Genomic DNA, 16,450 nt, shown 5'->3' with positions numbered 1-16,450 from the left:
AAGGAGAAGTACTTGTTACAAACTTTTTGTGATTTAAGGACCCCTCTCCTCCTTAAAGTATAGTCAATATTAGACACCTCTCAGGAATTTTCAAGGGATAATTTTCACCTAATAACTTTTTATATTCACTCCCCCTCCCCGACACCCTTTTATTGTGTCCGGAAAAGGCCCCAAAAAATGAAAAATAGTAGTCTTTCTATCAAATTCATGCTAAAGACGATATTTTTTGGAATTTTTTATACAAAAATTACTTTTAATTGTTAACTGACGAATTTTCAAGTATTTTCTTCATAACTTTGAAGTATTTTAAGAATTATAATTTGTTTACACAATGTTTTTCCTCCTTTAGAGCGTAAAAAGTAATTATCTTTCGGAATAAATAATATAAAGTTGATGACTCGGGAGTAAGCACCTTCTTGGTTAACATTTTTTGTAATTATTGAAACAATTTCCATTTGTTTAAACAATTTCTTCTCCTTATAACCGTAAAAAGTTATTATTTACTTTGATTAATGGCTTAATATAACTTTTCAGAATTTGCAGGGAGGGAAATTGTTTTAAAAAATAATTATTGTTCAAACAACTCCAATTATTTCAAATACTTAGAGCCTTCACTTATAGATTTAAAATGATTTATTTAGAAAAGATTACAAAAATACAATTTTTAGCATGAATTTGATATAAAACTGTCATTTAACATTTTTGGCGGTATTTTCCGGGCACAATAAAAAGGGATTAGGACATGAAGGAATAGGTTCCATATTATATAATTTTCAATTTCGACGATATATGGTATACATTCTAAAATAAGGACATACTTAATAATAAACGATATATTGTAAGAAATATGATAAAATTATATAGTTCTTCACCTTCCTTGTGAAAAGGCACAAGTAAGTGATTATTAATTGTTTAAATAATTTCTGTATATCGTGACCAAAAAAAAGATAACCCGTTATTGACTGCAGAAGAGAATAACTTTTCACGATTAATAGGGGGGAAAAAGTTTGAATAAATATAAATTGTTTAAACAAATGAACAATTTTAGAATGTTTAGCAAATATTCTTTGAAAGTGTATTACTCTCAACATTCGTTAATTGTGTCATTAATTCCAGAAAAATAAATGAAATTTGTTTAAATAATTCCAAATATGTTAAACAAGAAGTACTACTCTTAAAATTCGTCAACTTTATGTCGTTTATCCCGAAAGATAATAGCTTTTTACGACCTAAAGAAAGAAAAAGATTGTTTAAAGAAATTATGGTTGTTTAAACAATTTAAATTTATTAAAAATAATACCTGGAAACTCGTCATTTGACGATTAAAAATAAAAGAAAACCTAGTGATGATAGAGCTATGCTATACGCTCGCATGTTATACTAGTAAATTATAAAATCCTAACTTTAAACAGCACTTTTAAAATTTTGTTACATGAAACTAGGGTTAATCACGAATTTAATTAAAAAATTTGGTTTTTAATTTACAGAAGGGTTCGCCTTTATAGTAGAAGCGTCCCTGGAAAAATAATTGTTCTTACAAATGTGGGTGGGGGATCCAGTCATCGTAGCACATAGCGCCGACACCACACCCAGGCCAGCCGCATGACGTCAGGTGTGTATAGTGGACGCTTAAGTGCTAATCGAGTAAAACGAATTTGACTTGAAAAATTACAAATAAAGGTGTCAAAATGGCATCGAAAAATGCAAAATTTGGAATAATAACTGTAGCACTATTGTGCATGTCTATAAGTGAGTCCTAAAGTGTCATTTTTTCATATTTTAGTATAGAACTAGATGGTAAAATATCTATTCGATCTACCTGTTACAGCCATCTTGGAAGCAAATTCGTATGTTTACGTCAGCCAGATTATTGTTCTTTTTTCATTTTCTGTCTTTAAAAACAAGGTGTAATGAAATGTCTCCAAAATCTCGAACTCTGAAAACCTGATTGACTTTGGAATGACTTGAAATTGCTCCATTTGAAATTTAGAAGTGAAATCCTCGGCTAACTTTAAATTTGTTTACAACCGCTGTTAATTTAATTTGTGATTAGTTACGGTACCGATCGTAAATAATCTCCTTTGATAATAAGATAATTTTATTAAATAAAACAGTATAATCATCGCCATTAGCTCTTTATTGCCGTGCGGCTTATCTTTCAAATTATTTGAAGGCAAATTGTAAATGTGAACGTTTCCGAAGTATTTCGAATTATTTCAAGGGATTTCATTATAGTTCGAGGTAATACAAAGACTGTTCTAGGATTTTGATCGATTTCAAATAATATTTGCATGCTATGTAAAGCATTCTAAAAGATTTCAAAAACTTTCACAAGATACCTGTGAATTTCAGTTAATTTAAAAGGATTTGAAGTGATTTTTAGAGCTTTTACAGGCCATATCACAGTTTTTTTTTAAAGTTTTTCAAAGTATTTAAGGTTTTTATGAAGTTTCAGTGAAATACATATATATAATTTTATGAGCTTTTAAAAGATCAAAGAATTTTACGGAACGTAGATAGGTTTAGAAAATGTTAAGAATGTTCAAACATTTAATACTAATTCATAAGTATTTTAAAATAAACATATATTTGTATTTTTTGTGGGATATGTGACCAGTGAACCGTTAATAGATAAATTCAATTTTCGGAGTTTCCTAGTCAAAAATAAATAATTTAATTAATCTACCGAAAAATTAATTAAGCCCCATTAAATTTACCCATAAGAATTATTGTATTTTTTTGTTAAATTTGAATATTTTCTGTATTCAAAATTTAATATATTAAAGTTTTAGACTCAAAGTAAGAGAATTGATAAAGTTATTAGTGATAAAGTCCTTAAAAATAAACGTTAATAAATTTAAAACGCTCATAAGGAAAGAGTTTCAAATTTAATTATTCCGAAATATTTTATCATAAAATGAAAACCTTTAGAAATGACAAATAATATTAAATTAAACATTCAGAGTTTTAAATACAGTATTCAAGACAATATAAATTAAGACTAAACTTCTTACTGATTCGTATCAAAAGTTTTAAAGAATCAAAAAAATCCTTTATTAATTTCTAACCAAGAATTCTGGATTCAGTCACAAATTTCCAGCTTTATCCAATAATAATTTGTATACATTAAAACGATAAAAAAATGATTTAATCTTAGGCTGCGACGCAATAAGATGCTACCAATGTAGTTCAGATACAGACCCAGAAGACCAGGACATATGCGGATCATACAACAAATTTGATACTGAAAGAAACATTGCTATTGAATGCAACAGTGAAGAATCTCACATGCCAGGTTCATTTTGTGTGAAAATTACACAACAAAGTCCACGTGGTTTCATTTGTATGTATATTTTTCCCAAAGTTTTTCCCAATTCCCAAAGTTGATTAAACAGGAACATTTATATGTTTAGAAACGCTCCTACCCTTATATTATTTGTATTACTGATTTTTTTCTTTTTTCTTTAAGGGGATGGAAGATGGCGACAAGTAATTCGAAGATGCGCTTCTGTCGCTAGTACTGGAGTTACTGGTGTCTGCAATTGGGGCGTATACGAAAATGGTGTTTATTGGGAAGAGTGTTATTGTTCAGAAGATTCTTGCAACGGAGCTTCGAGTTTTGGTGGGATTTCTATTTTATACACATCGGTCCTAGCAATTATTCCCCTATTTTTATTTGCACGATAAAAATCTGAATTCACCCAAAAAGAATTTTTTTACACAAAAAAAGCAGTACCGCATCATTATTAAACAATTACACGTTGCTACCTTTTTACAAGAAGAGTAATAATTGATCTAGGACGTGCAAAAATTTCACCGAAAAATCAACAAAGGGTACAAATCTATTCCGGCCAGCTTAGTATTTTTAAGGAAAAAAATCTATTCCGTCCAGCTTAGTATTTATATTGTCCCCATTTACAATGTGTGTGATGATGAATTTCGAAAGTGGAGATGACGAGTCGAATTTTAATTTCTTTTTACTCATGATAGTAAATATTTTGTTTTGAGATTTAAAAAGTCTCGAGTGAATCTCAAATGTACATAGTATCTATTTAGATTATATTATTATATTCACTGAACAAATCGACTGCTTAAGAAATCAATTTTTAGGAAATACAAACTGCCACTTAGAATGATGCATTTGTGTAATTAAGCCGTGTACGCATTCCAATTATTACTATATATTTATAGCTTCCAAGACTACAATTTTGTAGTAAGTAAAAGTATCGGGCATCAAATTACAAATAACAATGCCTTTTACTGTTTTTGTCAGTAAATGTGGATTTAGTATAATGTCCAAATCGATCTAAATATTTAAAATGTATGTACATATTATAGATATGCAACATTTGTCAATATTATAAGTTCAATTTATTATGTTACGAAGAGCAGTTTATGTATCGCAGTTAATCTCATTATTCGAGAAGACATGTTTTTCCGTTAAAGAAAATCTATTCAATAAAGTTATCAGTAAAAGTCAACACAAACGCGTTTTCTTTAAAAAATGTTATCTATTAACATTCTCAATAACCATGAGTACACTTTTTTTCATTTTTCGAGAATATTTACTTGTAACTTAATGGAATACATTTTCAAAGTAACTTAATCTAATAAACACTTTGACCTGTTCCTATTTTTATAAATAAATTCGATCTATTCAAAGCTATGCTTGATTTTTCACTTTACTTTTTTCTCCTCGTTACTTTATTCTTCAGAAGGCAATAACTGACCGTGAACCTCTACTACAGAGTCTAGAAGTTAAATTTTCGAATAGAACCGAAAAAATGGTTCCGAGTTTGAAATGAGATTCTAAGTTCAAAAACGTGTACAATACTTCATATTATTTCATAAGTAATTATTTCCCTATCTATCTGTTAAGTTTCTTTAAAAGATAGATTTTTTACAGGCCAGGCGGTAAGGAACCTTCTAAAAAAAATTTTCTCGATTAAACCTCATTTGTGGTAGGAAAAATGTAGCAACTCGGGTAAAGGATGGCCAATAGATAGCGCACACGCCTTGGTCTCCCTTGCCTCACTTTCCTCACTTAATTTTCTAGTTAAGTGTGGTTCTTCCTCCAGATCCATGTTTTAGCCATTATTACTTCAGAGCGCGTTTAATTAGCCTCTAGGAAACCCTGGATACTATATTTGGCGTAATAGCGTTTCATGTTATATGTATACTACTTTTTTCAAGAGAGAAAACTCTTTTTAGTCTCTTAATGACCAATCTCTGAAAATGTTCTCGGAGCGAGTTACTCTTCCACCTCTGCATTTTGACTTCAAATTTGAGTAATTTACCGATCTAAATCTTAAATTTTGATTTAAATATAATTTCATGAAAGAAAACTAATTTGATTAAAATTGAAATATTCAGCAATCAGAAATTACTAGTTACTTTTTGTTGCGGGGATGGCGGTAAATAAGTAACGAACAGGCCTTTCATTAATTTCTTACAATCTTTTCCCAGTTGAGGAAAATCATTGAAAGAAAATCAGCAGAGAAATCAAATACTGTTGAAATATTGAAAGAATTGATGCGAAGAATAGAGAAACTACAAGTAAAAGATTTGAAAATTATTTCAAGGAATTTTATAGAGTTCTAGAAGACTTAAAAAATGTCATTCAAATAAATCAACGGACTTCATTAATCTAAAAATTGTAAGGCTTTTGTCAATATTTTAAGGGATTTCGGCACAGAGAACTAAATTCGAGACAATGCAATTTCAAGGGATTCTAAAGGAATTCCAGGTATTTCAAGTGATTTCACAAAGGCGACAACATTTTATTGAATTGATCATTTTAATGTATCGTTCAAATTTAGTTTATATTTAAGACATTGCAATTGCTTTCTGCTTCTTCTAATGGATTCTTACGATTTGTCGAGAACTTCAGGCAATAAATTAAATGTTGTTTAAGCAATTGATATCGATTTCAACATGAAAGAATTAGACAAATTTCAAATGTCTTAAAAAATTGTTAAGATATTATAAAAGATTAAAAATAATTCTAAAATATTTTTTTAATTCAAGGGATTTTCCAGAATTTTTTAGTATTTGCAAATATTTTAATAAATTACAAGTGATTGTGTAGGATTTTCAACGATTTAAAGGTATTTTGAAGGATTAATTATTTCAAAATATTAATAGAATTTTATAAGATTTTAACAGGTTCCAGTGAATTTTAAAAACTTCAACTAATTTTCTAGGATTTACAAAGATTTTATGATCGGTTTTAGGCGTTTTCTAGAAAAGTTTAAAAAATAAATTGAATACAATTTCAAGAAATTCTTCGAAATCCAGAAAGCTTCAGGAATTTTAAAGTATTTCACCAGATTTAACGGATTTGATTGAAGCTCCAAGATTTCAAATTTCTAGGGATTTGAATGTTCATATAACTTTATATTGAAGGGATTTCAAATGATTTATACTTTTTAATGGATTTTGACTATTTTCAAATATTCAAATGGATTTTAAGGGTTTCAAACAAATTTCTAGAGAACTTTAGGGAATAAAAAACTGCATTTAAGGGATTTTTACAGATTTCAAGTTACATAAATTAAAAAATTTTCACAGGATTTCAAAGATGTAAAGTCATTTAAAAAGATTCTATAGAATTTCAAGAGATTTAAAGAATTTCAAGGAAGGTCGAATAATTTTGCAAGATTTTCAAAGGTTTCAAGTAATTTGAAAGTATTTTACAAGATTTAAGGGAATTTATTGTATTTCAAAGATTTTATGGGATTTCTAGGGAACTTGAGGGAATAAATTAAATTTATTTTATTTTCAAAAATTTTAATGTATTTAAAAATATTTTAAGAAGATAAAAAAGTATTTCAATAAAATGTTAAGCAATTCTAAAGATATCAAGGGAATTCACAAATTTCTGCTGTGCAAGCTGTTTTTGTATCTTCCATGTGAAACTAGGAGTAATATAAGATAAATAGTTACTTTATAGTTTGACTACTTTTACACTAATTCTTTCAATATTTTTGTAATATATTTATTCCAATGCTGATTATACTATAATAGTTTTCTAAACAATGATTTTATATAATGAACTTCGTATAACCGCGAAAAATTATACGTAATATTCATTATAGCCTATAATGATTTTCGTCTAAAATATTTTTTCGTAAGGGCAGTTAGTAATTGTGCATGAAAGTCGCTTTCATTCCTTTTTTCGATCTCACATAAGTCTTTTATGTATTACTTAATTTATTATTTAAATTTGTACGAACACTGCTTACTATTATACTAATATGGTAGTAATAATAATTAATAACCATACATTATCTGTTGTTGAGAAAATAAAACGGTTTAAACGCGCGCGTGTGTGTGTGTGTGTGTGTGTGTGTGTGTGTGTGTGTGTGTGTGTGTGTGTGTGTGTGTGTGTGTGTGTTTAATGACAAAAAAATGTTAAATAACCACCGCTGGGTCCCACTTATTTGTTGGTATTTTGAGGACTGTGCAAAAAGAATTTCACGATGTAACGTTAACGATAACAAGGAATTTGGGATGAAACCTTAATTAGACAAAATGACTGAAGCCGGGTCATGCTGGTAAAGATTTTGAATATATACGATCAAGAAATATGGGCCTTCAGCTAGGACTAAAGTTTCATGGTATTTAATCAAAAGCCGATGTAACAAATCGCTGTTCTCGGAACCGAGACAGAAGGTCTTAATTATAACTTCTCAAGGTCTCAAGTAACGAGGGTCCCTGTGATGGGCAACGTAATATAGGTATAGAAGAGCCTAAATAACCAAAGCATTGTGCATCGCGGTGTCCATTCCACCCGGCATTAAATTAACTGCTTCGGTTGTTGAATTTCCGGAATTAACATGATGTAGGTACACGTTTAACTTGGCTCGCTACAAAGACCTCATAATCCGTAATAAGTTGCTAGTTATAAAATGTAATTGCATCTTTGAATAAAATAAATAAAAATCAAAAAATTAGTCAAAGTATGAGCTGCTCGTGTATACAAAAGAGGGCTTCGTAGCCAATCAAGACGCTAATTAGGTGCCCAGTTATAATTTTAGTGATTTTCAAATACACGTACGTGATACAAATGTTTTTTTAATTAAAATCGCTTCAGTGTATTATTATCCCTTCTTTTGCTTCGAGGCGTTTTTGATCGCGAGTATTGTCGCGGTTTCCGGGAGTCATATTGGAAAAAATACTCTGAGGGCAGGGGCAAAATGGGACACCGCGCGAGATATAGTGGAGCCCACAGTATTGCTTTTGATTTCTGCCGGATGCATAAATCGAAGGTCGCGATTGTTTGTTTTGCCACGATTTTTCCATCTAAGAATGAATCCAATGCAGTTCAAGCGACAATTGGGCCCATCGGTCTTGCGCAGGTTTCGACAGTGAGGATGTAGAAGAAATTCAAGTCTGCCTATTTTTTAAGGCCTGATTTGGGTCACTTTTATATAAAAAACGGTCAATAAAACTTATTACAACAAGTTCTTGTAACTTTACTACTTATTTTTTTAGTCTTTTCTTATTTAATTGTGTTAATTATAAATTTTGTTTTTTATTCAAAAAGCGTCCTGTTCGGCCCCGTGTAAGGTGCAAAACGGGACGACAAACTTTTTCTCCAACATTAATAAAAAGAAGTAGAACACGGCATTTTTTCGATGCGAAAAATATTTCGTTCAATACGTTATTAGTTGTTTAAGGTACCATTTTGTCACAATTTTTTGATACTTTGTGTGTTCAATCTTTAAAATTACTCATAATACTTTATAACCGCTTACACAGTAATACAAGATGATGAATTTTAAATGTAGATGAATTTAATTTTTACATTAAATTAAGTAAGTCACTTAATTTCAACCAAAAATGGAACTTAAGTGCAGTGTCTCGTATCTGATATACGAATAATATGATAATTAACTGACAGGTATGTTGAGTTTCGGATGAATTTCATTCGCGTGCTCTGAAATTCAATTTGTGCTGGCAGAAAGGCGTGCGCGAAATGCGATGTGGCGATGCGCAAACACTTAAACGGATTTCGGCGATTTTGGAAGAGGAACCACGAGAGCAGCTGAGAGTAGCCAATATGGTGTCGATAGCGCTGGATAGTAACGATCAACACTGAGCTCATGATAATTGGTTCGTCAACTGATTTTTGATTAAAAATTGAATAATGGTACATATGCGATAAAAAAAGATATGAAAAAGGATTGGAGATTGACGTTATGTACCTTCAGGTACCCATGGTAGCTTGAAATGGATATATAACTTGATTTATTAAGCATAAATGAATTATTTATTCAATGCTCACATTTAAAAAAATGTATTTCCTAAAATTTTTCCATTTTTAATTTTATATTCATTTCATGTTTCTAATAACTGAACGATAGCGCATAAACTTTATGAACTTCAATCTGCTGACTTAAATTAACCTGTAAGTTTCATTTCACACGCACGCGTTGACGGAAAGTCAACAATCTTTCTGTCTTAGATTAACCTATAAAGTACATTTTACGTACATAAAGCAGTTGATTTTCAACCAAGCGCGTTACTTAAAGTCATGTTATCATCATCAGTTGACTTTCAACTGGCGAATGATCCTTTTGGTTACATCTGAAAGTCAAACGCCTTTTTCTACTGAAATTCAGATTCTTGTATTACTGTGTATAATCATATTTTTCTCGATAAATCGGTAAAATACTTCTGGTCTTATTTCGTTTGAAAAACAACATATTTAAGTGAAAAATTCTTCTATGTTAAAAACTGAAACATTTTTTACTGTTGCAAAATAACTCTTTTTTTATTTTACAAGAAGGGAAATTACTAACATTAGAACATAGAAATCGTATACTTTTGCATCAGGATAAAATATATCCAATTTACTATAATTATTTTAAAGTACACTAATACTTAAATTACGAACTAGGCAACGAAAAACAATACTTTTCTGTATCTGTTAATTAACATACATGTGAGCGTCCACGAAGAAAGGAACCTGACGACCAAAAAATCGATTTTTTGCATCTCGTACCAATCGATAGTTTTTTATTTGCTCTTTCATAATAAAAAACATAATTCCTATATCTGCAAAATCTGAATTGTTATTAAACTACAAAGTGAAACACACTCAGGGAGTCACACAATTGGAACGTCTTTTCAATCACTCATTCTGTAAAATGAAGCTATAGCGCGCGTTAGATCCCTTTCTTCACGTACGGTGACAATATAACTCAATACACCACTTAAGTCGAAAGGTGTATACTTTGACAATTTTATAATTATATTAAATTAAGTTATGTAAAACCTAAAAATTTATATACAATTTAAAATCTCAAATGAGAAATTTGGACACGTTTTAGCTTTTTCGCGATTTCAAAGATTCCAACGAACGCACAAAAGAAATCCAAAACATAAATACGTTTAAATATAAAAATCGACTATAAATCCTGAATTGCAATTATCTAAACCTAGAATAACTATATTTACGCCAAATTCTATTCATTCAGCAAAGAAGAGAATAAAATTTCGTTTGCCTATGGAAAAAATTATTACGAAAAATTGAGATTGAGTCTCACCAGATCTAAACAAAAAGCTTAAAATTGAAACTTTGGGCAGGGCTAAGACATGCATCCATCGCCGATTTCGCGCCAATATTTTGACAAATTTATCTAATTTTGACACTTGAATGATGCGCGCGCACGCTTAAACTGCGTAGAGATATGCGTACAAATTCTCTATTCTCTCAACTCCTAACTCGAGTTGTATGTTGAAAAAATATTCAGTGTAATAGACTAGGTTATCTACCATTTTTGTGAAAGACAGGGCATGATTATAGTTTGGTCTCTGGAATTATTTAATAATTATCGGTAAAGATTCAAAGTCAAGATGAATTTAGCAGACGGACCAGGATTCGCATCGCGATATGAGGTGATATTGCTCGTTGCCAGAGTTTCTTTCGTTGCGGCGATGGGATTTTTCAGCATGAGATGGATTATGAATCAACTTGATCCTACTACACAAGCCAAAAAACAGGCTAAAAAGAAGGTATTTTACTTATTTAAATCATCTAAACATTTCATAAACCTTTGTTAAAAAATCCAAGTTTGTTATTTGAGAAAACCTAACCTAACTCTTCTATTTAAATTTACTTCGCCTTATGTTTCACAATTCACGTGACACGTTCTTATTTGTTTTATTCTTTTGCTTAAGAGAACATGATTACAGAAACTAAATCTGTATTTTGAGAGTCTTGTTAACTTTGAAGTATTTGCTTCCAAATTCTGATGCAACATTTTACCGTGAGATTCGCTTTGTCTAAAAAAAAAAAAAAACAATGTCAACCTCCTAAAAATTTAAATTTCCAGGCAAAAGATCAGCTACGAAGGCTTGCAGAAAATGACAATGTGCTTTCAGTAGATAGTGAGAATCTAACAGATTACGAAATGATGATTGCTAGTCACTTGGTTGACCCAAATGATATCAAAGTTTCATGGCAAAGCATAGCAGGCCTAGAAAACATAATTCAAGAATTCAAAGAAACTGTGATACTTCCAATCCAAAGGAAAGAACTCTTCGAAGATTCGCAATTAACACAAGCACCAAAGGTATACAAAAAGAAAAACTGTCATCATTTAAAAAGAAGTAGGGATTAGTTAAAATAAATAAAAAATACTTCATGTATCTCGGCAAGTGACCCACAATATATGTTTAGAATAATATTCAAATTGAATTTGCAACAGAAGAGTTGAATTTCCAACCAAGAAAGATTTTCCAGTCACGTTTTTCAACCCAACAGTTGTATTTTTAACCAAAGCATATTAAATTCTTTTACCGAAAGTAATTAATTTTTGAATAAAAAAGAACACTTTTCAACCGAATCACTGAATTTTCATACAGAAAATATTCATTTTTAACAGAAAGTTACTTTTGTACCAAAAAGGCAACTTTTCAACAAAAGCGTTGAAATTCCAACATAAAAGTTTATTTTCAACCTAATAGTTTATTTTTTTACAAAAAAACATTTTGATCAAAGTAGTTACATTTTCAACCAAGGAGATGAATTTTCAATTAAACAACTTAATTTTTAACAAAAAATAGTTTCACTTTGAACAGAGTAGTTAAATTTTCAACCATAAAAGACAAGTTTACAATAAAATAGCTGAACCTTCTACAGACATTTTTTACCAAGAGATGAATTTTCTGCCCAAATAGATTAATTCTCAACAAAAAATATAATACTTGATATTATCTGTAGCAAAAAGATTTTCATTTGAAATTTAACAGTTGACCAAGAAAAAAATCCACTTAATTATTTAATTTTTAAGCCAAAACGAAGATTTTTCTACAAAACTGTTGCATTTTCAAACCGAAAAGAGGAATTTTCAAGAAAAAAGTTACTTTGAAACAAAATAGTTGATCTTTCTACTAAAATAGTGTTAAAATTCTTTAACCCAAAAAAGATTAAAATTTGAAAGCAAACACAGTCCACAAACAAATCAGGTTAATTTTCCACTAAAATAGTTGAATTTACAACAATAACAAAAATGAGATTTTTTAACAAAAGACGAACCGTAAAAGCCGAATTTTTAATCAAGAAAGAAACAAAATTTCCAATAAATTGTTGAATTTTCAAGTCAAAAAGACGAATTTTCTACAAAACAGTTTTATTTTCGAACCAAAAATATGAATTAAAAAAAAAGAGTTACTTTTCAGCCAGATTGTTGAAATTTCTTCCAAAATAGTTGAACTCTCTATAAAAAAATAGTTTAATTTTTAACAAAATACATACATTTTCAACCAGAATAAATGAATTGTCATCGAAAAATATTATAGTTGATATTATTTCAACCAAATAAAATTTTTGTTTAAAATCAAGCACAGTTGAACTCAACCAAAAATGACAAATTTCCAACAACAAAAATAGCTGAGAGCTCAGCCAAAAGAGATTTATTTTCCAACCATAACTTACCCATAAACCTCTCTTAATAAGGCATATACAAAAAACACAAAGTAGCTTCAAAGTTACCAACATAAAAGATTCAAGCCTGCAAAAGTCGTAACTAAATTTCGTGAAAAGTTACTTCTTAAAATAGTTACAAAGATACCCTGAAACTTTCTTTTCAGTAAGTTACTTGTAACAAATCACTAGTCAACCATGTTTTTGAAATGACCCTTTATGAAAATTAATTTATTTTCCAGGGAGTACTGTTACACGGACCACCAGGATGTGGCAAGACGATGATTGCAAAGGCAACAGCGAGAGAAGCTAGAACTCGTTTTATAAATTTGGATGTGAGCATTCTAACTGACAAGTGGTATGGAGAAAGTCAGAAATTAACCTCTGCTGTCTTTTCACTTGCTGTCAAAATACAACCTTGTATTATTTTCATTGATGAAATTGGTATGCAGCTTTATATTTTAAATTTGAGAGTATATGATTCATTTAATTTAGGTGTACCATTTTTGAATATTGATTTGTTTCTTTTCATGCAGATTCGTTTCTGAGATCTCGTAATTCCCAAGATCACGAGGCCACCGCGATGATGAAAGCGCAATTTATGTCTTTATGGGATGGTCTAATAACCGATCCTTCCTGCACAATTATTGTTATGGGAGCAACCAACAGGCCACAAGATTTAGACAGAGCAATTCTCAGACGCATGCCTGCTACTTTTCACATTGGATTGCCAGTTAGTAATAACATTAATTACTTCTTCACTTTTACCATATTCGAAAAATCACATGTCTTTCTTTTCATTTTCAGGACGAGCAACAAAGAAAAAAAATTCTACACTTGATTTTGGACAACGAACCAATCGCAGAAGATGTTGATACCCTCAAACTAGCCAAAATGACCGACGGCTTTTCTGGGTCGGATTTGCAGGAACTTTGCAGAAATGCGTCAGTTTATCGAGTCAGGGATTATCTACGAAATCACGCCCTGTAAGAAATATTTTTTTCATTTTGTTCCCTCATTTTATAATTATAATATTCCAGAGTTTGGACTCAGTTTTTAACTTCGATGATTGTATTCTTAATTATTTTCGAATCTTAGTCTTCGGATAGTATGACCTGTTTGGCTTTTAAAAAAAAATCTTACAAAATTCTATCATTTCATTTTGTAACATATTGGTTAACTGTTTTAAACTCGAGAACGTCAAAAATCGAATATTTTTACATTCAAATACTTAAAAATGCACAAATTCATATTTCAATCATATTGCGACAAATATAATTGCTGATGAAAACCTTAATTGCCAATATATTTTTAATTGAATATAATTAAAAAATAATATTCTCAATATTGAAAGAGTTTTAAAATCAGCAATTTCATTTAATCACATTGAAGATTTAAAAAAAAATTGGAATCGTTCAAAGTTTCAAAATCATAGAATTCACTATTTCAAAAATAAACAAGTTTAAACTTGGACGATATTTTAATGCAAATAGTTTCACGAATAAATAATGCTAAACGTAGACATTCATCTTTAAAAATATTATACACAGTCGTATACGTCGTGTATAAGAACATTATATCAAATATCATTTTTATTTATTCTGTTTGCAAGATTTTAAGTTTAGAAACAAAAAAGTAGTACCTAAAAATTATTATAAATGTCTAAAAAACCTTTGAATGAACAAAATTTCGGTAGTTAAAATTCTTAGAACGAAATATTGTAGACGTGGATCAATCCTTTCGTTTAAAAATACTTCCAACTTAAACTGATCGTGTTAAGAAAAAATATAATAATTCGATTAGAAGTAGTGAGGTAGAAATTAATTCTCAAATATTTTATTTATCTTTGCAAAAATTTGAAATTTTAGTTTAATTAATTTTATTTTGTGCGGCTGTTCTTTATTACTGATGTCGGCGTAAGGTTTAAAATTTTTCAAAATTATCTTTAAAACCCCAGGAAAAGACCAAAATTTCATCAACTGATAGCAAAATATAATATAATATATATATATATATATATATATAAGTGAGCTTTTTAGTTTATTCATGCCCTGCATTATTTATATGCATATTAATTTAACACTTAAACAAATTTATCTCATTATTTTTTAATATTTATGCTATTATTGACTCAATTTTTTATCTCTGAAATGAGCCCAAGTCCCATTATCCCATACACTGTAAAAATTTGTTTATTGGTTTTTATATTTTTATAGAGAGACGAATGAAAGTCAAGGAACAAGTACAGACGACGAAGAATATCACGATGCCGTGCGTCCAATAACGATGGACGATCTATTAACGTCCTTGAAAAAAATGAAAACCTCGAAAATTCACACCGGTAGTCTAACCATGGCAAAATTGGACTTAGACTAATGAACGGTTCGTTAATTTAGCTAAACATAGACTTTATGGAGTGTTTTCGTTTTTTGTTTTATAGGAAAACTGGAAGTGATTCAAGGGGCGCGTTTATAATGTGTGGGAAAAATCATTGGAGCTTTGAAAAGTCGGGAGTGAGTTTGTGATTTTTTTTCAGGAACTGCAGTGTGTACAAATTCGTGTGACAAACTGAATGCATCGAAGCGATCCACGTGTGCTTATTTAGTAAAAAATAATTACTATTAAATGAGAAACAGATAAAAAGTTTATCGATAAACCTATTGACATGGATAAAATAAGTATTGCAGCTTAAAGATTTTATTAATATTAATATTACAAATATTGATGTTAATCGTATTTAAATTTAAATCTCAGTTTTAAGTCAGAGGGAAAGTTTTATCAAACTTTTGATGGTACGAATTCTTCGAGACTCTTTAAAGCCTTTAAATTTACAAACAGAAAAAAGACATTTAAGATTATGCCTCCTAATGACACTGTTAATTTACATAACTATTATTATTTAATATTTCTATTACTATTTTTGTTTACATTGGGATTTCTTTCTTCACCTTTCGCAATATTCGAGAGAGCTCTCCTTAAAATATTCACTTATTTGTAAATTCTACAAATATAATATTTATTTATTCCCACGAGAATTTTAATTGCAAGAATTTATGCCTAAATTACTTTAATTATTCATGAGTGATCTGACATTTAATTTAATGAAGTAATTTTTTTATTTTTTATTAGGATAATTAGTTTTTAAGTTTTACTTTGTTGATTGAAAAAAACTTAACATTATAAAATGAGCAAATGTCGTATTCGTGATTTCATGCAGAATTGCATACATTTCCAAACTATATTCGCTGTAAGAGTAATGATTAGAATTTAATAGAATCAAACATCAATTTTGTTTATGCAATTGCACCGACAATTCATAAAAGGAGCTTGTAAATACATCGTATTCTTAAGAGAATTATGAGTGTAAATAAAGTTTACCAAATTAAAACTTAAAGGATAGAAACAATTGTTAATTGAATTCATATTGTGCGTTTATTATATACATTCCTGGCGAATAAATCAAATTCAATATGAAAATATAATCTAAACATATTATTTATCACCTGTTCCAGCAGT

At 29.6% G+C, this 16,450-nt stretch overlaps 2 protein-coding genes across 3 annotated transcripts; both read left to right on the top strand.

Moving 5' to 3' along the window:
- The first annotated feature begins 1,567 nt into the window (after nt 1-1,567).
- Nucleotides 1,568-4,481, top strand: LOC117179788. Of its 2 annotated transcripts, none has more exons than XM_033371896.1 (3): nt 1,568-1,612; nt 3,158-3,343; nt 3,470-4,481. In XM_033371896.1, exons 1-3 carry the CDS (start codon nt 1,603-1,605, stop codon nt 3,685-3,687), a joined length of 414 nt encoding a protein of 137 aa, XP_033227787.1. In that variant the 5' UTR covers nt 1,568-1,602; the 3' UTR covers nt 3,688-4,481. The 2 variants fall into 2 exon arrangements, with proteins under 2 accessions (XP_033227787.1, XP_033227786.1); XM_033371895.1 differs by lacking the exon at nt 1,568-1,612 and adding an exon at nt 1,619-1,749.
- Nucleotides 4,482-10,728: 6,247 nt separating this feature from the next.
- Nucleotides 10,729-16,412, top strand: LOC117179787 (ATPase family AAA domain-containing protein 1). The gene is made up of 6 exons (XM_033371894.1): nt 10,729-11,022; nt 11,343-11,582; nt 13,177-13,378; nt 13,471-13,667; nt 13,742-13,920; nt 15,151-16,412. The coding sequence occupies exons 1-6, from the start codon at nt 10,864-10,866 to the stop codon at nt 15,308-15,310; spliced, it is 1,137 nt and encodes a 378-aa protein (XP_033227785.1). The 5' UTR covers nt 10,729-10,863; the 3' UTR covers nt 15,311-16,412.
- Nucleotides 16,413-16,450: the final 38 nt, after the last annotated feature.

The sequence above is a fragment of the Belonocnema kinseyi genome, chromosome 9, assembly GCF_010883055.1.
Source record: "Belonocnema kinseyi isolate 2016_QV_RU_SX_M_011 chromosome 9, B_treatae_v1, whole genome shotgun sequence".
Lineage (NCBI taxonomy): Eukaryota > Metazoa > Arthropoda > Insecta > Hymenoptera > Cynipidae > Belonocnema > Belonocnema kinseyi.
This window is presented reverse-complemented; position numbering and strand designations above follow the sequence as displayed.